Source organism: Nerophis ophidion, linkage group LG09 (assembly GCF_033978795.1).
Source record: "Nerophis ophidion isolate RoL-2023_Sa linkage group LG09, RoL_Noph_v1.0, whole genome shotgun sequence".
Taxonomy (NCBI): domain Eukaryota; kingdom Metazoa; phylum Chordata; class Actinopteri; order Syngnathiformes; family Syngnathidae; genus Nerophis; species Nerophis ophidion.
This window is the reverse complement of record NC_084619.1, coordinates 70,755,717-70,778,162: the sequence shown is the minus strand read 5'-3', so window position 1 is coordinate 70,778,162 and position 22,446 is coordinate 70,755,717. Positions and strand designations below refer to the sequence as shown.

General features: G+C 45.7%; 1 protein-coding gene across 1 annotated transcript in view; it reads right to left on the bottom strand.

Annotated features, from left to right (window-relative positions):
* Positions 1 to 21,480, bottom strand: part of LOC133559700 (ankyrin-3-like) — a 289,963-nt gene extending 268,483 nt beyond the window's left edge. Inside the window, exon 1 of the mRNA XM_061911726.1 lies at positions 21,079 to 21,480. Within this exon, the coding sequence (XP_061767710.1) occupies positions 21,079 to 21,201 (123 nt within the window). The 5' untranslated portion in view covers positions 21,202 to 21,480. The remainder of the gene's footprint in view (positions 1 to 21,078) is intronic.
* Positions 21,481 to 22,446: the final 966 nt, after the last annotated feature.

The window sequence follows — 22,446 nt, the reverse complement described above, 5'->3', positions numbered from 1 at the left end:
AGACTTTTTTTGGGCTTTGGGAATCACTAATAAGCCGGAGTCCTTTGAACGCAGATTTCTTGCCGGGACATATGGTACAATACAATCGGCAAGATAGGATGGAGCTAGACCGTGTAGTATTTTATACGTAAGTAGTAAAACCTTAAAGTCACATCTTAAGTGCACAGGAAGCCAGTGCAGGTGAGCCAGTATAGGTATATATGTATGTATATATGTATATAAAGGTATATACAGTATAAGTATATATGTATGTATATAAAGGTATATACAGTATAGGTATATATGTATGTATATATGTATATAAAGGTATATACAGTATAAGTATATATGTATGTATATAAAGGTATATACAGTATAGGTATATATGTATGTATATATGTATATAAAGGTATATACAGTACAGGCGTAATGTGATCAAACTTTCTTGTTCTTGTCAAAAGTCTAGCAGCCGCTTTTTGTACCAACTGTAATCTTTTAATGCTAGACATGGGGAGACCCGAAAATAATACGTTACAGTAGTCGAGACGAGACGTAACAAACGCAAGGATAATGATCTCAGCGTCTTTAGTGGACAGAATGGAGCGAATTTTAGCGATATTACGGAGATGAAAGAAGGCCGTTTTAGTAACGCTTTTAATGTGTGCCTCAAAGGAGAGAGTTGGGTCGAAGATAATACCCAGATTCTTTACCGTGTCGCCTTGTTTAATTGTTTGGTTGTCAAATGTTAGAGTTGTATTATTAAATAGAGGTCGGTGTCTAGCAGGACCGATAATCAGCATTTCCGTTCTTTTGGCGTTGAGTTGCAAAAAGTTAGCGGACATCCATTGTTTAATTTCATTAAGACACGCCTCCAGCTGACTACAATCCGGCGTGTTGGTCAGCTTTAGGGGCATGTAGAGTTGGGTGTCATCAGCATAGCAGTGAAAGCTAATACCGTATTTGCGTATGATCTGCTGCTTCTTTTCTTTCTCCTATGCCCCCCCTCCCTTGTGGAGGGGGTCCGGTCCGATGACCATGGATGAAGTACTGGCTGTCCAGAGTCGAGACCCAGGATGGACTGCTCGCCTGTGTATCGGTTGGGGACATCTCTACACTGCTGATCCGCCTCCGCTTGAGATGGTCTCCTGTGGACGGGACTCTCGCTGCTGTCTTGGATCCGCTTGAACTGAACTCTCGCGGCTGTGTTGGAGCCACTATGGATTGAACTTTCACAGTATCATGTTAGACCCGCTCGACATCCATTGCTTTCGGTCCCCTAGGGGGGGGGGGGGGGGGGGGGGGGGGGAGTGGGGTTGCCCACATCTGAGGTCCTCTCCAAGGTTTCTCATAGTCAGCATTGTCACTGGCGTCCCACCGGATGTGAATTCTCCCTGCCCACTGGGTGTGAGTTTTCTTTGCCCTTTTGTGGGTTCTTCCGAGGATGTTGTAGTCGTAATGATTTGTGCAGTCCTTTGAGACATTTGTGATTTGGGGCTATATAAATAAACATTGATTGATTGATTGATTGAAACGCACCGACAATTGGTACCGTTGACTACCGGTATTGAGTCCCAGGTCCCAGGAATTGATAGTGTATGGGTTCCAATGTGAAGGGTACCCTAAGTACAATTTATCAATGCTGTTTTCTGGCGGCGTCTTCAGTAATGCAGACGTTGTATATCGATCCGTTGAATTAGCACCTCCAAGTCCGAGTCCATGGTTCTCGCCCGGAAAAGGGTGGAATGCCATCTCCGGGGTGGGGAGGAGACCCTGCCCCAAATGGAGGAGTTCAAGTACCTAGGAGTCTTGTTCACGAGTGGGGGAAGAGTGGATCGTGAGATCGACAGGCGGATCGGTGCGGCGTCTTCAGTAATGCGGACGTTGTATCGATCCGTTGTGGTGAAGAAGGAGCTGAGCCGGAAGGCAAAGCGCTCAATTTACCGGTCGATCTACGTTCTCATCCTCACCTATGGTCATGAGCTTTGGGTCATGACCGAAAGGATAAGATCACGGGTACAAGCGGCCCAAATGAGTTTCCAGGTCTCTCCCTTAGAGATAGGGTGAGAAGCTCTGCCATCCGGGAGGAACTCAAAGTAAAGCCGCTGCTCCTTCACATCGAGAGGAGCCAGATGAGGTGGTTTGGGCATCTGGTCAGGATGCCACCCGAACGCCTCCCTAGGGAGGTGTTTAGGGCACGTCCAACCGGTAGGAGGCCACGGGGAAGACCCAGGACACGTTGGGAAGACTATGTCTCCCGGCTGGCCTGGGAACGCCTCGGGATCCCCCGGGAAGAGCTAGACGAAGTGGCTGGAGATAGGGAAGTCTGGGCTTCCCTGCTTAGGCTGCTGCCTCCGCGACCCGAGCTCGGATAAGCGGAAGATGATGGATGGATGGATGGATGTTTTCTGGCCATAGTTAACGACAGTTTCATTACAAAACTAAAACAATCCCACCAATCGACAAATCCAAAATAGGAGAAGCTTGGTTGACAGCCTGCAGCCGTGTGGAGGATGGTGACTCTGGGAGGAGTTCCCAAAGATAATGCAATTAGCTCACAGCGACTTCATTAACCTCCATCCTTTATGAGCTGGAGGAAGAGGAGGCGGCAACATTCCCAGCACACCACTAAGTGGAGTGAGCAAGCAGACAACACGAGTAAAACATGTGCTAATAACCACTAAGTGGAGCGACAGAGCAGACAATATTAATAAAACATGCGCTAATAGTCTCATTCTTTGCCTGGAGACCAATATTGAGTCCTCCTCCTCCTGGCCAAGAGGACTTCCTCCTGCCGAGGGGCTTGGAGGCCGACACCCAAGTCAAACAATGTGCTTCTGCAGCCAGGAGTCTAAGTGACAACTTTCTGCACAAAATGTTGATCACCAATCACCATGTTCTTCTTTAGACTGGACTGGGTCACACACAAACACACTCACAGGGTAGAACCAGGGCAGTGCGGCCAACTCGCCCGTTTGACTAAAACGGCTGTGTTAGCTTGAGATGTAGCTCGTTAGCAACACATTTGAAAAACTGCTATCATTTAAAAATGTATGGAAGTATTATTGGAGCAAAATTATTCGCGAACATGAATCTCAATCTGTGCGTGTGTACTCATTTGTGTGTCTGTGTATCCACCACGTTGTGTGCGATCAGATCTGCATTCCGTATTTCCTTGAATTGCCGCCGGGTATATAGTATGCGCCTACCTAGAATTACGGCCGGGTCAAACTCGTTTTGAAAAATATTATTTTTATTAGCGCATGTCTAGAATTTCCGCCGGGTCATACTCGTTTCGCCAAATAATTACTTTAAGGTTTTACTAATTACGTATAAAATACTACACGGTCTAGCTCCATCCTATCTTGCCGATTGTATTGTACCATATGTCCCGGCAAGAAATCTGCGTTCAAAGGACTCCGGCTTATTAGTGATTCCCAAAGCCCAAAAAAAGTCTGCGGGCTATAGAGCGTTTTCCGTTCGGGCTCCAGTACTCTGGAATGCCCTCCCGGTAACAGTTCGAGATGCTACCTCAGTAGAAGCATTTAAGTCTCACCTTAAAACTCATGTGTATACTCTAGCCTTTAAATAGACTCCCTTTTTAGACCAGTTGATCTGCCGCTTCTTTTCTTTTTCTTCTATGTCCCACTCTCCCTTGTGGAAGGGGTCCGGTCCGATCCGGTGGCCATGTACTGCTTGCCTGTGTATCGGCTGGGGACATCTCTGCACTGCTGATCCGCCTCCGCTTGGGATGGTTTCCTGCTCCGCTGTGAACGGGACTCTCGCTGCTGTGTTGGATCCGCGTTGGACTGGACTCTCGCGACTGTATTGGATCCATTATGGATTGAACTTTCACAGTATCATGTTAGACCCGCTCGACATCCATTGCTTTCCTCCTCTCCAAGGTTCTCATAGTCATCATTGTCACCGACGTCCCACTGGGTGTGAGTTTTCCTTGTCCTTATGTGGGCCTACCGAGGATGTCGTAGTGGTTTGTGCAGCCCTTTGAGACACTAGTGATTTAGGGCTATGTAAGTAAACATTGATTGATTGATTGATATGCCTAGAATTTCCGCCGGGTCAAACTCGTCACGTCACGAGTGACACTTCACAGGTCATCATTTTCAAAATGGAGGAGGCTGATTTCAATCATTTGAAATCGCATAAAGGGAAGAAGATTAAGAGCTATTCAGTAGGATTTAAGGTCCAAGCTATTGAATATGCTAAAAAAAGAACAGTAAGCAGCTATGTTTTATTAATATACCGTAGCTGCGTGTGTCAAATATGAGTCATTAAATGACTCCCGCCTCCTGGTGGTAGAGGGCGCTAGTGATCCTTCTTGCGACTACTCGGCTGCAGAAGAAGTGACAAGTAGCGATCGTTTATTTTTTCCTCTCGCTTGCACTTTTAACATGGAGGATTACATATCTAAAATAAAACCGTTTTCTAAACTGGACTTTCAATCGAAGCAGGAGGTAATAAAGGAAGATCTCCATCGAGACAGAGAGACTTTTAAAACTGAAGAAAGATAAGGAAGACTTCTATAAACAAGTTATCAATGCTTTTGATCAGAAGGAGCTGCGCATGGACTTCATTTATAAGTAAAGGTAAGAACATAACGTTTTTTTTTTATTAAATGTGCTTTTCATGATGGTGTCCTTACATCACACTCAAATTTATAAGCGCAGGCTTAAATTTACTGCATGCCTTTGGTAAGCGCCAGAGTGAGAAGAGGTTTTAAAATAATTAGCGCCCAGGCGGCAATTCAAGGAAATACGGTATGCATAATCATACCACCCGGGCGTCTAGTGAGGGTGATTGTGTACTCCCTGGTCCCAGGAAGATTGCTTTGTGGTAATCTTTTATTTATAGATCTGTATCGCCCTGGAATAACCTGCCTTGAATTCTCACCGGCATTGAAAGTTAACAGCTTTTAAAAAGGAAAGTAAAACTTTATCTGAGTCTGTAAATGAGTTTGCTTGTTGAGGATTTTTGTTTGGCTTTGTATTGTGTGGTTATGTTTATATGATAATTAATATCCTGAGACTGCAAATTGTGTGCTTGTTGATGCTTTTATTTGTTTCTGCATTGTGTAGTTAAAAGATTACAGTTGGTACAAAATGCGGCTGCTAGACTTTTGACAAGAACAAGAAAGTTTGATCATATTACGCCTGTACTGTATATACCTTTATATACATATATACATACATATATACCTATACTGTATATACCTTTATATACATATATACATACATATATACCTATACTGGCTCACCTGCACTGGCTTCCTGTGCACTTAAGATGTGACTTTAAGGTTTTACGACTTAGGTATAAAATACTACACGGTCTAGCTCCATCCTATCTTGCCGATTGTATTGTACCATATGTCCCGGCAAGAAATCTGCGTTCAAAAGACTCCGGCTTATTAGTGATTCCTAGAGCCCAAAAAAAGTCTGCGGGCTATAGAGCGTTTTCCGTTCGGGCTCCAGTACTCTGGAATGCCCTCCCGGTAACAGTTCGAGATGCCACCTCAGTAGAAGCATTTAAGTCTCACCTTAAAACTCATGTGTATACTCTAGCCTTTAAATAGACCTCCTTTTTAGACCAGTTGATCTGCCGCTTCTTTTCTTTTTTCTCCTATGTCCCCCCAATCCCTTGTGGAGGGGGTCCGGTCCGATGACCACAGATGAAGTACTGGCTGTCCAGAGTCGAGACCCAAGATGGACCGCTCGCCTGTGTATCGGTTGGGGACATCTCTACGCTGCTGATCCGCCTCCGCTTGAGATGGTTTCCTGTGGACGGGACTCTCGCTGCTGTCTTGGATCCGCTTTGAACTGAACTCTCGCGGCTGTGTTTGGAGCCACTATGGATTGAACTTTCACAGTATCATGTTAGACCCGCTCGACATCCATTGCTTTCGGTCCCCTAGGGGGGGGGGGGGGAGTTGCCCACATCTGAGGTCCTCTCCAAGGTTTCTCATAGTCAGCATGGTCACTGGCGTCCCACTGGGTGTGAGTTTTCCTTGCCTTTTGTGGGTTCTTCCGAGGATGTCGTAGTCGTAATGATTTGTGCAGTCCTTTGAGACATTTGTGATTTGGGTCTATATAAATAAACATTGATTGATTGATATAATTAAATGCTTTTATTTTTATTTGTATTGAGTTTGTAGACTCCTCCCACTTCCAAAGACATGCACCTGGGGATAGGTTGATTGGCAACACTAAAATTGGCCCTAGTGTGTGAATGTGAGTGTGAATGTTGTCTGTCTATCTGTGTTGGCCCTGCGATGAGGTGGCGACTTGTCCAGGGTGTACCCCGCCTTCCGCCCGATTGTAGCTGAGATAGGCGCCAGCGCCCCCCGCGACCCCGAAAGGGAATAAGCGGTAGCAATTGGATGGATGGATGGATGAAGACCACAAGCAGCTTTCTCACGCATGCAGCAAAAGACACCAATAAATCTCCTAAATTCGCAACGATTTGATCTGCCTTCTGCACATGGCCGGCACCACAAGCACATCATCTATTCTCCATAAAAAAAAAAGTAGGACATGTAGCCTCGTCCTCATTGCTCTCCCTGGGAAAAGCATTAGGCTCTGAAGAATGTCATTAGAAGCGACTAAAAGAGATTGTAAGACAGTACAGTGCTGTGGTTTTCCCCATTTAGCTCAAAGTGTTCACTTGCACGCATGATCACGTGATTATTCAAAGAAAATCCACTAAGTCTGAGGTTTCTTTGGGAAACAAAGCTCATTCGTCATGAAAATAAGCACACTGTCAGGCTCGGGCTGTGGACGTTTGTGCTTCCTCGATGCAAGGATGATGTGGGACGAGTCAGGCAGGAACGTAAGTACATGATTTATTGAATAAACAAACACTATAATCAAAATTAAAGCTGCAAGCAGCGTTGGTCGGGTCCGCCTTTGGCCGCTGCCGCCGTGTCCCGAGTCCCGATCTTAGTCAGACCTACGTAGAAGTTTTTGTTTCATCACTCTACAACATTCCTAACAGAATTTACAAGCAGTTTTGTCAGTTTTTTTTTCCTAGGGGGAGCTAGAGCACAATTTTCATTTTTGGGGTTTGTTTTTTTTATTGGATGGCAATTTTCACCAGTCCTGATGTGTGTGTAAAATTTGGTGAGTTTTGAAGCATGTTAAGGGGGTCAAATTACAGATTGGCGTTTCTGGATGTTGTTGATAAATAGCTTTAACTTGCACTTTGAAGCATGTTAAGGGGGTCAAATTAGGGTGCGAAGGTGCGAGGGCGCCTTGGGCTGCTGCCCCCGAGCCCCACGGCAGAGTAAGCCTTGGTGCCACTATTTAATGCATTGTGAAAGTAATGCAGTTGTTGTATTGAAGTGAAAATATCAAGCTTCCTGTTGATTTTTGCCAAAGTATGTTAATTATTCAAATGTAGGTCTAAGTCAGACCTACATAGTGGTTTTTGTTTCATGTCTCTCTGACATTCCTACCGGAAGTTACAAGTAGTTTTGTCAGTGTTTCTTCCTAGGAGCAGTTTGTCTGTGTTGTATTCCTAGGGGGCGCTAGAGCACAATTTTGAGTTTTGGGGTTTGGTTTTTTTATTAGCTCGCAATTGTTGCCAGTCCTGATGTGTGTGCCAAGTTTGGTGAGTTTTGAAGCATTTTAAGGGGGTCAAATTACGGCTCAAAGAGGCAAAAATGACATTTTTTAGGAAACTTTGCGCAGGGGTTCTTTGAAGGCGCGTAAAATCAAAACCGGAGAACTTATCAAAACTTTGTTCGACCGCTTTTTTTAAAAGGGTTCAATCTCTCTCCTGTGCGAGTTTGAAGCCGAAACGACAAACGCACTGGGAGGAGTTTCGATTTTAAAAAGGTGATGGGTTTTCACAAAACTTTTATTTTGAAGGGGCAATTTTTAACTTCCTGTTGATTTTTGCCGAAGGATGTCAATTATCAAAATGTAGGTCTAAGTGAGACCTACATAGAAGTTTTTGTTTCATGTCTTTCCGACATGCCTACCGGAAGTTACAAGCAGTTTTGTCTGTGTTTTCTTCCTAGAAGCAGTTTTTTCTGTATTTTATTCAAAAAAATTTCTAGAGTGCAATTTTGAGTTTTATAATTTTTTTTTTCATTAGATCGCAATTTCTGCCAGTCCTGATGTGTCTGCCAAGTTTGGTGGGTTTTGAAGCATTTTAAGGGGGTCAAATTACAGCTCAAACAGGCATTATCATTTTCGAAATGATCGAGGGGACGGCGTGGCGCAGTGGGAGAGTGTCTCTGGTTCAAATCCCACCTAGTACCAACCTCGTCACGTCTGTTGTGTCCTAAGACACTTCACCCTTGCTCCTGATGGGTGCTGGTTAGCGCCTTGCATGGCAGCTCCCTCCATCAGTGTGTGAATGTGTGTGTGAATGGGTAAATGTGGAAGTAGTGTCAAAGCGCTTTGAGTACCTTGAAGGTAGAAAAGCGCTATACAAGTACAACCCATTCATCATTTATCATCGCTGCATAATACACTGTACTTTGTGTGTGTGGTCCAAACCAACCATGTTCGCTTGACCGCTCTGTTCCATAGTAAAGCTTCATCGTCATCTTTCGGGAATGTAAACAAGGAAACACTGGCTGTGTTTGTGTCGCTAAAGCCGGCCGCAATACAACGCTTCCCATCTACAGCTTTCTTCTTTGACGTCTCCATTATTCATTGAACAAATTGCAAATGATTCAGCAACACAGAAGTCCATAATTCTTTGGAATTATGCGATGAAAACAGACGACTTATAGCTGGGAACGGTGCTGGAACAAAATGTCCTCTACAATGGGTGACGTCATCATACCGCGAAATTTCAGCAGGATACTTTGCGCGAAATTTAAAATTGCAATTTAGTAAACTAAAAAGGCCGTATTGGCATGTGTTGCAATGTTAATATTTCGTCAATCATGTATGAACTATCAGACTGTGTTGTCGCTAGTAGTGGCTTTCAGTAGGCCTTTAATTGCTTTATAAATGTGTAAAACAAATCTGTGTTGAATTTGTAAATGCTATGAAAATAATACTAATATGATAACATTAAAATGATATGCCAACTCCTCTAAAATAATGACAAAATATTGTATTTTTGCGTTTTTTTTATTTACATATTCTACCATTTGTCAAATGTTCTGGAAGTACGGTAAGTTGAATTTTGTGGGCGATTTAAAGCTGTCATGAAAAGCCAAAATTCCCTGCTTCATGCTGCCTGCGCTAACTAAATACAGAGTCTCGGAAAACTGGCGTGCACAAGCGATCCCTCAGAAAGCTGGCGTGCACAAATGATGTGCACGCCAGCTTTCCGAGACTCTTATTTTGTTAGCGCAGGCAGCATGAAGCAGGGCTTTTATTGTGAAGATAGGAAATGTGCAGTCGGCCTTTAGAGTTTTGACGGAAGGGACGGCGCGAAAGTCTGTTGAAATAAAAAGTGTTTCTCGCCTTCCTCTCTGTCATTTTTTCATAATAATGAACTGGCAGCAGCCAGCGTCATCTCACAAGACCCTCGGGTGCCGTGAATGTCAATCAAGCAAGCTACGGAATTTGCCGCCAATGTTTTTCTTGTAAAGTGTATGGAAGCTGGATGAATTAGATGCCAAAAACCAACCACTTTCATGTGGTATTGTACAGAAAGGACAACTTTTTTCCTCCATTTGAAAATGTGGGCGTTATCATCATTACTGTCTGATTCCAATCAATGCAAGTCATCAGAATCAGGTAATACACCAACTTATATTCTTGTCTTTGTGAAAGAAAGACATCTATATGTGTTACACATGCTTGTATTATCATTAAACACATTTAACTTTTTTACAAAAATGTCTCTTTCATAAATAAATAAATATAAATGATATATATAAAAGAGGTAGATCCCCTCGAGTTGGTCAATTGAAAAGTAGCTCGCCTGCAGAAAAAGTGTGGGCACCCCTGCTCTAAAGCAAGTTATCCATTAATTTGTTTATAAAAAAAATACAAAAACAGTTGCCTATGCAAATTGTGTAAGGCGGGTATTATAGGTTATTTTCATATACAAAATCACTGTTAAAAGCGGACATCTAAAAACGTCTTTGTTCTATTGGATAACAGTGACATTTGAATACAAGTCATTCAGCTTTTCATCTACAGGAACTTTAATGCATCCACTTTATCTTCCTGGGTGCAAGTGATGATGATCCAAAAATCAAATAATAGCAAGAATTTGTCCTCTGGCCCCCCCCCCCCCCCCAGGGACTACATTAGTCCCCACTCTGGAGTGAGTGGTACCTGATAAAAGCTGCAGGACTCATCCAAAACATCTCCCACACTTTCATTTCATCAAATGTTATCAATGACTCAACTGCTATCTAATCAAAGGTGCATTAACGCACTTTAAGAGACGTTTGGCCACATGTATCAACAACACTCAAACTTTAGAACCATACCAGCAAAATATAGTAAGCGCAGTGCTGCAAAACACTTACTCATAGCAGTTTGATGCAAAGAAATTAGTCACAACATTGTTGCAGCGTGAGATGACCCAGAGTGCAGTGCAGGTAGGAGATGTACAGTATATGCTGGAGTACACACAAATCCACACATACAGTGTGGATGTACAGTTTATGCTGGAGTACAGTATTCAGTATGTGATTGTCACAAAATACATGAGCATTACTCGACTGTCTTAGCCAGGGGCGCTCACACTTTTTCTGCAGGCGAGCTACTTTTCAATTGACCAAGTCGAGGAGATCTACCTCATTCCTATTTATAATTTATATTTATTTATTTATGAAAGAGACATTTTTGTTAACAAGTTAATGGTGTTTAATGATAATACAAGCATGTGTAACACATATAGATGTCTTTCTTTCACAAAGACAAGAATATAAGTTGGTGTATTACCTGATTCTGATGACTTGCATTGATTGGAATCAGACAGTGGTGCTGATAACGCCCACATTTTCAAATGGAGGAAAATCGGACTGTCTTATTGTGGCGGTCCACTCCCTGTACGATCAGTGCCAGAGCTTGGTCCGCATTGCCGGCAGTAAGTCGAACACATTTCCAGTGAGGGTTGGACTCCGCCAAGGCTGTCCTTTGTCACCCATTCTGTTCATAACTTTTATGGACAGAATTTCTAGGCGCAGTCAAGGCGTTGAGGGGTTCCGGTTTGGCGACCGCAGGATTAGGTCTCTGCTTTTTGCAGACGATGTGGTCCTGATGGCTTCATCTGACCGGGATCTTCAGCTCTCGCTGGATCGGTTCGCAGCCGAGTGTGAAGCGACCGGAATGAGAATCAGCACCTCCAAGTCCGAGTCCATGGTTCTCGCCCGGAAAAGGGTGGAGTGCCATCTCCGGGTTGGGGAGGAGACCCTGCCCCAAGTGGAGGAGTTCAAGTACCTAGGAGTCTTGTTCACGAGTGGGGGAAGAGTGGATGGTGAGATCGACAGGCGGATCGGTGCGGCGTCTTCAGTAATGCGGACGTGGTACCGATCCGTTGTGGTGAAGAAGGAGCTGAGCCGGAAGGCAAAGCTCTCAATTTACCGGTCGATCTACGTTCCCATCCTCACCTATGGTCATGAGCTTTGGGTCATGACCGAAAGGATAAGATCACGGGTACAAGCGGCCCAAATGAGTTTCCAGGTCTCTCCCTTAGAGATAGGGTGAGAAGCTTTGCCATCCGGGAGGAACTCAAAGTAAAGCCGCTGCTCCTTCACATGGAGAGGAGCCAGATGAGGTGGTTCGGGCATCTGGTCAGGATGCCACCCGAACGCCTCCCGAGGGAGGGGTGTTTAGGGCACGTCCAACCGGTAGGAGGCCACGGGGAAGACCCAGGACACGTTGGGAAGACTATGTCTCCCGGCTGGCCTGGGAACGCCTCGGGATCCCCCGGGAAGAGCTAGACGAAGTGGCTGGGGAGAGGGAAGTCTGGGTTTCCCTGCTTAGGCTGTTGCCCCCGCGACCCGACCTCGGATAAGCGGAAGATGATGGATGGAAAAAAAAAGTCCTCCTTTCTGTCCAATACCACATGAAAGTGGTTGGATTTGGCATCTCATTTGTCCAACTTGCATACTCGTTTTTAAACACTTTGTTATGAGAGTAGCATATGTGTGTGGCCCTTTAATGTCTGGCAGCAGGCGAGTGACGTCAGTGAGTGTGCGGGTGGGCAAGCAAGTGAGAAAGCGGTCGCTGAGGGCGGGGGAGAAATACATTGGCATCAAACTCCGTAGCTTGCTAGCTTTCTGAGACTCTTATTTTGTTAGCACAGGCAGGATGAAACAGGTCTTTTATGGTGAAGACAGGAACTGTGCAGTCGGTCTTTAGAGTTTTGACAGTAGGTACGGAGTCTCTAGAAAAAAAATGTGTTTCTCTGCGTCCGCCCTGTTAGTGATTTTTTTCTTAAATATGAGCTCGCAGCAGCCAGCGTCATCTCACAAGATCCTCGGGTGCCGAGAATGTCAAACAACTGACGAAAGTGAAGTCTTGGTATGATTGATGATTGCTCATTTTTATGTCTATTTTTTTAATGCCTGGCTTGAGATCGACTGACACACCCTCCGAGATCGCGATCGACGTAATGCCCACCCCTGGTCTTAGCCCATTCCAGTCTTGTGCGGGTCTACAATCTCGTCCTCAAGGTCCTTTGACAGTTCTTTGGTCTGAATGGAAGAGAGCGTTTCTGTGGCGAGTAAGATTACAAGAACTTTCCTTAAAGATAGAACTCATTCTTAGGCACGTAACCAGGGTCATAATCCCTGCGGCTTGCTATCAATCTGGTACAAACTACAATTTGCTACAATGTGCACGGAACAGAAATGCTCGAAAGTCCAGGGTGAGTGGAATGTGTGGATGTTGGAACGCTTCAAATCGGATAAGAAATGTGGGATATGCAGTCGATTGAATATTTCCTATTCATTGCCAATGGGGAGAAAATTAATGGAAAATCCGTGAAAACCTGGAAATTTGGTAAAGGGAAAACATGTTTTGCGTTTGATATATGCAAAGAAGGGCAGCACGGTGGAACAGGGGTTAGTACGTGTGTTAGTACAAAGGACTTGGGTTCGATCCTGGGCTCGGGATCTTTCTGTGTGGAGTTTGCATGTTCTCCCCGTGACTGCGTGGGTTCTACTCCGGCTTCCTCCCACCTCCAAAGACATGCACCTGGGGATAGGCCCCTCCCACCTCCAAAGACATGCACCTGGGGATAGGCTCCTCCCACTTCCAAAGACATGCACCTGGGGATAGGCTCCTCCCACTTCCGAAGACATGCACCTGGCGATAGGCCCCTCCCACCTCCAAAGACATGCACCTGGGGATAGGCTCCTCCCACTTCCAAAGACATGCACCTGGGGATAGGCTCCTCCCACTTCCGAAGACATGCACCTGGCGATAGGCTCCTCCCACTTCCAAAGACATGCACCTGGGGATAGGCTCCTCCCACTTCCAAAGATATGCACCTGGAGATAGGCTCCTCCCACTTCCAAAGACATGCACCTGGGGATAGGCTCCTCCCACTTCCAAAGACATGCACCTGGAGATAGGCTCCTCCCACTTCCAAAGACATGCACCTGGGGACAGGCTCCTCCCACTTCCAAAGATATGCACCTGGAGATAGGCTCCTCCCACTTCCAAAGACATGCACCTGGAGATTGGAAGTGGGAGGAGCCTATCTCCAGGTGCATGTCTTTGGAAGTGGGAGGAGCCTAAGACATGCACCTGGAGATAGGCTCCTCCCACTTCCAAAGACATGCACCTGGGGATAGGCCCCTCCCACTTCCAAAGACATGCACCTGGAGATAGGCTCCTCCCACCTCCAAAGACATGCACCTGGGGATAGGCTCCTCCCACTTCCAAAGACATGCACCTGGAGATAGGCCCCTCCCACTTCCAAAGACATGCACCTGGGGATAAGTTGATTGGCAACACTAAATGGTCCCTATTGTGTGAATGTGAGTGTGAATGTTGTCTATCTGTTGTCCAGGGTGTACCGCGCCTTCCGCCTGTGTGTAGCTGGGATAGGCTCCAGTGACCCCGTAAGGGACAAGCGGTAGAAAATGGGTGGATGGATGGATGTGGAAAGAAGAGTGTCGGATTTGGGTTTAAAAAAATGCCAACAATTCTGAGAAATGGCACAATTGTCTTAGATGATATGAATGAGTTGGTGTCGGAATGTTCTTAAGGTCTTGAAAAATGTTGATGTAGTAACAGTTTGAATATAAACGGCTGTTTCGGAATTCCTGGAATTTTGGGAAAACTGAAAATTTGTACAAACAGTTATGAAGTCCCAATTAAATCAAATGTTTTGAAAGTGGAACGGTCAAAAATGTGGACTGTGAAAACTTTCCAGGAAGATGTGAATATAGCTTTGGAAAACCGGGAATTCCTGGAAATGTTTTTGAACTTGTAAAATAGTAGTTTGATTGTCCAGGGTGAGAGGAGGATGTGGATGGTGGAGCGCTTTCAATCGCTTGAGAAATGTGGGAATTGTGCAAATTCCAAAAATTCATTTTCAACGGGAATAATGACGCGGAGAAACGGGAATTCTGGGATTTTCCTGAAAAACTCCGGCTTCCTCCCACCTCCAAATACATGCACCTGGGGATAGGCCCCTCCCACCTCCAAAGACATGCACCTGGGGATAGGTTGATTGGCAACACTAAATGGTCCCTAGTGTGTGAATGTTGTCTGTCTATCTGTGTTGGTCCTGTGATGAGATGGCGACTTGTCCAGGGTGTACACCGCCTTCCGCCCGATTGTAGCTGAGATAGGCGCCAGCGCCCCCCGCGACCCCGAAAGGGAATAAGCGGTAGAAAATGGATGGATGGATGTTTTTGAGGAGTTCACGATTCCCGGTAGAGCCAAACGTTTTGATACTCGAACGGTTCCGATCCGATGAAAACTGTGGGCTGTACAGCACGCCAAAGTTTTGCGGCGGAATAATAATAATAATATTAAATAGATATTTTTTTGGTGTAGAATCTTACATGTGAGAATGATTGGACATTCACACCATTATTATTTTATGTTTATTTAATGCACATTTTTAGTCTAGAATCTTACGTGTGAGAATGCTTGGACATTCACACAATGTATTATCTTAATCTAATATACATTTTTATGGATTTTTTTTTTTTTACATTGTTTTTGTCGTACAATAAATTTAGCATAAGCTTTCCGTTCATATCTTTGTAGGCGGTAAATCTACTTATTAACCCGATTATATTGTGTACTTTATTTCACATGACGTGAACAAAACACACAACAAAGACAAACATAAATACAAGATATACTATAGGAGAGCTGCTCTTTCCTTCTTATTAATGTGACAATATGTTCATTATTACGGTGCAGGTGGCCTGTGAAAAGGATAATGGCCGTGATGAGCGCCTCCTTGTTTACGCTCAGGTCAAATAACCTGGCCTGCAGCATAATGTAAAACCCCCCGGGCACGCTAAAGTACAGTAAATGTCATCGTTACCCGGCAACATCCCTCACGGTCAACTCCAGCATTCAGCAGCCTTCTTTCCTTCAACTCAACATCACAACTGTCGTCCCTCCTCACTTTCACCAAACCATGTGTGTGTGTGTGTGTGTGTGCAGGAGGCCACCCCGCATGTGTGTGTGTGTGTGTGTGTGCGCAGGAGGCCACCCCACATGTGTGTGTGTGCAGGAGGTTACCCCACATGTGTGTGTGCAGGAGGCCGCCCCACATGTGTGTGTGTGTGCAGGAGGCCACCCCACATGTGTGTGTGTGCAGGAGGTTACCCCACATGTGTGTGTGTGCAGGAGGTTACCCCACATGTGTGTGTGCAGGAGGCCGCCCCACATGTGTGTGTGTGTGCAGGAGGCCACCCCACATGTGTGTGTGTGCAGGAGGTTACCCCACATGTGTGTGTGCAGGAGGCCGCCCCACATGTGTGTGTGTGTGCAGGAGGCCGCCCCACATGTGTGTGTGTGCAGGAGGCCACCCCACATGTGTGTGTGTGCAGGAGGTTACCCCACATGTGTGTGTGCAGGAGGCCGCCCCACATGTGTGTGTGTGTGCAGGAGGCCACCCCACATGTGTGTGTGTGCAGGAGGCCACCTCACATGTGTGTGTGTGCAGGAGGCCGCCCCACATGTGTGTGTGTGTTTGTGCAGGAGGCCACCCCACATGTGTGTGTGTGTGTGTGTGCAGGAGGCCGCCCCACATGTGTGTGTCTGCAGAAGGCCGCCCCACGTGTGTGTGTGTGTGTGTGTGTGTGTGTGTGTGTGTGTGTGTGCAGGAGGCCGCCCCACATGTGTGTGTGTGTGTTTGTGCAGGAGGCTGCCCCACATGTGTGTGTGTGCAGGACACAACCCCACATGTGTGTGTGTGCAGGACACAACCCCACGTGTGTGTGTGCAGGACACAACCCCACGTGTGTGTGAGCAGGACACAACCCCACATGTGTGTGTGCAGGACACAACCCCACATGTGTGTGTGCAGGACACAACCCCACATGTGTGTGTGTGTGCAGGAGGCCGCCCCACATGTGTGTGTGTGTGCAGGAGGCCGCCCCACATGTGTGTGTGTGCAGGAGGCCGCCCCACATGTGTGTGTGTGTGCAGGAGGCCGCCCCACATGTGTGTGTGTTTAGGAGGCCGCCCCACATGTGTGTGTGCAGGAGGCCGCCCCACATGTGTGTGTGTGTGTGTGTGTGTTTGTGCAGGAGGCTGCCCCACATGTGTGTGTGTGCAGGACACAACCCCACATGTGTGTGTGCGCAGGACACAACCCCACATGTGTGTGTGCGCAGGACACAACCCCACATGTGTGTGTGCGCAGGACACAACCCCACATGTGTGTGTGCGCAGGACACAACCCCACGTGTGTGTGTGCGCAGGACACAACCCCACGTGTGTGTGTGCGCAGGACACAACCCCACGTGTGTGTGTGCAGGACACAACCCCACGTGTGTGTGTGCAGGACACAACCCCACATGTGTGTGTGCAGGACACAACCCCACGTGTGTGTGTGCAGGACACAACCCCACATGTGTGTGTGCAGGACACAACCCCACATGTGTGTGTGCAGGACACAACCCCACATGTGTGTGTGCAGGACACAACCCCACATGTGTGTGTGCAGGACACAACCCTACGTGTGTGTGCAGGACACAACCCCACATGTGTGTGCAGGACACAACCCCACGTGTGTGTGTGCAGGACACAACCCCACATGTGTGTGTGTGCAGGACACAACCCCACATGTGTGTGTGCAGGACACAACCCCACATGTGTGTGTGCAGGACACAACCCCACATGTGTGTGTGTGTGCAGGAGGCCGCCCCACATGTGTGTGTGTGTGTGCAGGAGGCCGCCCCACATGTGTGTGTGTGCAGGACACAACCCCACGTGTGTGTGTGCAGGACACAACCCCACATGTGTGTGTGTGCAGGACACAACCCCACGTGTGTGTGTGCAGGACACAACCCCACATGTGTGTGTGCAGGACACAACCCCACATGTGTGTGTGTGCAGGACACAACCCCACATGTGTGTGTGTGCAGGACACAACCCCACATGTGTGTGTGTGCAGGACACAACCCCACATGTGTGTGTGTGCAGGACACAACCCCACATGTGTGTGTGTGCAGGACACAACCCCACATGTGTGTGTGTGCAGGACACAACCCCACATGTGTGTGTGTGCAGGACACAACCCCACATGTGTGTGTGTGCAGGACACAACCCCACATGTGTGTGTGTGCAGGACACAACCCCACATGTGTGTGTGTGCAGGACACAACCCCACGTGTGTGTGTGCAGGACACAACCCCACGTGTGTGTGTGCAGGACACAACCCCACGTGTGTGTGTGCAGGACACAACCCCACATGTGTGTGTGCAGGACACAACCCCACATGTGTGTGTGCAGGACACAACCCCACATGTGTGTGTGCAGGACACAACCCCACGTGTGTGTGCAGGACACAACCCCACGTGTGTGTGCAGGACACAACCCCACATGTGTGTGTGTGTGTACAGGAGGCCGCTCCACATGTGTGTGTGTGTGCAGGAGGCCGCCCCACATGTGTGTGTGTGTGTGCAGGAGGCCGCCCCACATGTGTGTGTGTGTGTGTGCAGGAGGCCGCCCCACATGTGTGTGTGTGTGTGTGCAGGAGGCCGCCCCACATGTGTGTGTGTGCAGGAGGCCGCCCCACATGTGTGTGTGTGTGTGCAGGAGGCCACCCCACATGTGTGTGTGTGTGTGCAGGAGGCCACCCCACATGTGTGTGTGTGCAGGAGGCCGCCCCACATGTGTGTATGTGCAGGAGGCCGCCCCACATGTGTGTGTGTGTGTGCAGGAGGCCGCCCCACATGTGTGTGTGTGCAGGAGGCCGCCCCACATGTGTGTGTGTGCAGGAGGCCACCCCACATGTGTGTGTGCAGGACACGACCTCACGTGCACCCGTCATAAAAAAAAGCTGTGTCATCAATAAATCACCCGGGTGTGCATGAAACATGGACGTCTGTGCAATAGTGCAAGAAGCACATGGACACAAAGAAGCCGCAGATAAAATCCACTCAGCATCTGCTTATTTAAAAAAAAAAAATCAAAATGAAATGGGGACTTTTGGGGCTATTTAGTGACTTGGGATCAAGAACATGCAATACATGTAAAGATATGTTTTTATTTAAGTTGGCTATGTACTGGACTGTTTCAAATACTGTATTTCCTTGAATTGCCGCCAGGGCGCTAATTCATTTAAAACCTCTTCTCACTCCGGCACTTACCAAAGGCATGTGGTAAATTTAGGCCTGCACTTAAAAATTTGAGTGTGATGTAAGATACCATCATGAAAAGCATATTTAATAAAAAAAAGTTATTATTGTGTTACCTTTACTTATAAATGAAGTCCATGCGCAGCTCCTTCTGATCAAAAGCATCGATAACTTGTTTATAGAAGTCTTCCTTATCTTTCTTCAGTTTTAAAAGTCACTCTGTCTCGATGGAGATCTTCCTTTATTACCTCCTGCTTCCATTGAAAGTCCAGTTTAGAAAACTGCTTTATTTTAGATATTTATTTTAGATAGGGACGGCGTGGCGCAGTGGGAGAGTGGCCGTGCGCAACCCGAGGGTCACTGGTTCAATTCCCACCTAGTACCAACCTCGTCACGTCCGTTGTGTCCTGAGCAAGACACTTCACCCTTGCTCCTGATGGGTGCTGGTTGGCGCCTTGCATGGCAGCTCCCTCCATCAGTGTGTGAATGTGTGTGTGAATGGGTAAATGTGGAAGTAGTGTCAAAGCGCTTTGAGTACCATGAAGGTAGAAAAGCGCTATACAAGTACAACCCATTTATCAACCCATTTATATGTAATCCTCCATGTTAAAAGTGCAAGCGAGAGGAACAAATAAAAGATCGCTGCTCACTCTTGCTGCTTGTTGTCACTTCTTCTGCAGCCCAGTAGTCGCAAGAAGGATCACTAGCGCCCTCTACCACCAGGAGGCGGGAGTCATTTAATGACTCATATTCAACTAACTATTTAGATGACCAAAGTAACTAAATACACTACCATAGCAACTAATTAAATGACCATAATAACTCATTAGATGACCACAGTAACTAATTAGATGACCATAGTAACTCACTAGATGACCATAGTAACTCACTAGATGACCATAGTATCTAATTGCATTACCATAGCAACTAATTAAATGAGCATAGTAACTAATTAAATGACCATAGTAACTCACTAGATGACCATAGTTACTCATTGGATGACCACAGTAACTAATTAGATGACCATAGTAACTAATTACATTACCATAGCAACTAATTAAATGCACATAGTCACTCACTAGATGACCATAGTAACTAATTACATTATCATAGTAACTAATTGACTTACCATAGTAACTATTTAGACGACCATAGTAACTATTTAGATGACCTTAGTAACTAATTACATTACCATAGCAACTAATTAAATGACCATAGTAACTCACTAGATGACCGTAGTATCTAATTACATTACCATAGCAACTAATTAAATGACCATAGTAACTCACTAGATGACCATAGTATCTAATCACACTACCATAGTAACTAGTTAAATGACAATAATAACTAATTAAATGACCATAGTAAGTAATTAGATGTGCATAGTAACTAATTAAATGACAATAGCTAATTAAATGACCATAGTAAGTAATTAGATGAGCATAGTAACTAATTAAATGACAATAACTAATTAAATGACCATAGTAAGTAATTAGATGAGCATATTAACTAATTAAATGAGCATAGTAACTAATTAAATGACCATAGTAAGTAATTAGATGAGCATATTAACTAATTAAATGAGCAGAGTAACTAAAAAGATGGCAATAGTAACTAATTAAATGACCATAGTAAGTAATTAGATGACCACAGTAACTATTTAGATGACCTTAGTAACTAATTAGATGAGCATAATAACTAATTAAATGAGCATAGTAACTCATTGTGACCATAGTATCTAATTACATTACCATAGTAACTAATTAAATGACAATAATAACTAATTAAATGACCATAGTAAGTAATTAGATGAGCATAGTAACTAATTAAATGACAATAATAACTAATTAAATGACCATAGTAAGTAATTAGATGACCTTAGTAACTAAATAGATGAGCATAGTAACTAATTAAATGACCATAGTAAGTAATTAGATGACCTTAGTAACTAATTAGATGAGCATAATAACCAATTAGATGAGCATAGTAACTAGTATGCAGATTCCAAGCATGGAAGTACTTAGTAGAGTTGAAGACTTAGTAGGGTGATTAGATGTTAATGAGTGCACATCATAAAGGCAGCTACACTTTCATCTAAAAAAGAGGATTTGGGAATGTCCGGTGGGCCGGATTGAAAAGTTTACCGGGCTGCATGCGGCCCCCGGGACTCAGTTTGCCCAGGTGTGCTGTAGACATGATGAGGTGTGAGTGTGAAGGCAACATAAGCACACCTGTAAAACACCTGCAAGGTTAGCTAACATGTGCAAGGTCAGCAATGATGTTGGTGTGTATGTAAAGTCAGGTGACCTCCAAGTGAGTCCACACACACACACACACACACACACACACACACACTGATGGTCACCTTCCAGCGTTACCTTTCTCTTCTGCTCGCGGGACATGGCTCTCCTGCTCCTCCTCCGCTTCTCCTTCTCGTCCTCCAACGCATTCACATCCACTTCCCCCCGATTCTTCTTCAGCTGGGAGGCGGCGTGAGCCATGGCGGACACACGCGCGCCTCACCTGGGATCCCGGACAAGTTCTGCGGCCGTGGCGGTGGACCCCAACCCGGGATCCCACAGGGGAAAAACGGGGGTGGAAAAGGAAAGAAAAATGCCCTCCTTGGAAAAAAAAAAAGGAGACTGGAGAAGCGTAGGCTGGTGCTTTGTATCCTGGTTGTGTGTCCTTGTGGTCGCCTGTCCTGCTACACTACCTCTTCTTCTTCTTCTTCTTCTTCTTCTTCACTTCTTCTCCTCCACGTTCTCCTCCTCCTCCTCCACCACCTCCTCCACTGTCATCCGCTCGCCGCCAGCGGGAGTCCAGCACGTCCGAGGAAGGAGAGACATGAGCATCACCGGCGCAGAGGTGGAGGGAGGGAGGGGGGAGAGAGAGCCAATGGAGGGCGGTGCGAGGGGAGTGGTTACCGTGGCAACCACCTTCTGTTTCACTCCGACCTCCTAAAAAGATGCTCTCGCTCTCCTCCTCGCTGCTCACCTGGCGTGCTCCACGTGTGTGTGTGTGTGTGTGTGTGTGTGTGTGTGTGTGTGTGTGTGCGTTTGTCAAAGTGACATATGGGGACATTTTTATGAAATTTCACCTTACATATGAGGACCTGTTGAAATATGGGGACATTTTCCATGTCCCCATATTTCCCGCAATGCTATCGTGTTCTAGACCCTCCCAGCATGTTCCCAGACCAAAAATCTCTGAAGTCTTCATTTGTCAAATTTTCAGAAAAAGTGTGTGAAAGTGTGTTTAATTTTTTTGCTCACCTTCGATTTTGCCCCTAGTGGCCATCTTTGCTATTATGACACACACACACACACACTTGTCCTCATATGTCATATGTCCTCATATGTCATGTGGGTTAGAAACTCACACACTCCAACATTTTGAAAAACCTCTAATCATTACAGCAATAAACATACTTCTGAATTCTAAATCAAATAACACATTTTCAACTGATCTGATGATCTCAACCTTTTTTATGTTAGTTTTATCTATTCATTTGGTTTATCTGGAGAGGATTTGGGCTAGACAATTAGTAATAAAGGGATTATGGTGATGATTTAATTTGTTTGATTCAGTATTTTACTGTATTGGGCTTTTTCCTATTATGTTGACTAAAATACAATGCCGCACAATAATTAATTTAAATGTGCCTGAAATGTAGGTTTTTGCATAAATGCCCCTTCCCCCCTCCCCCCAAGAAAAAAAAAAACCCCAAAAAACAACCCTCAACCTTG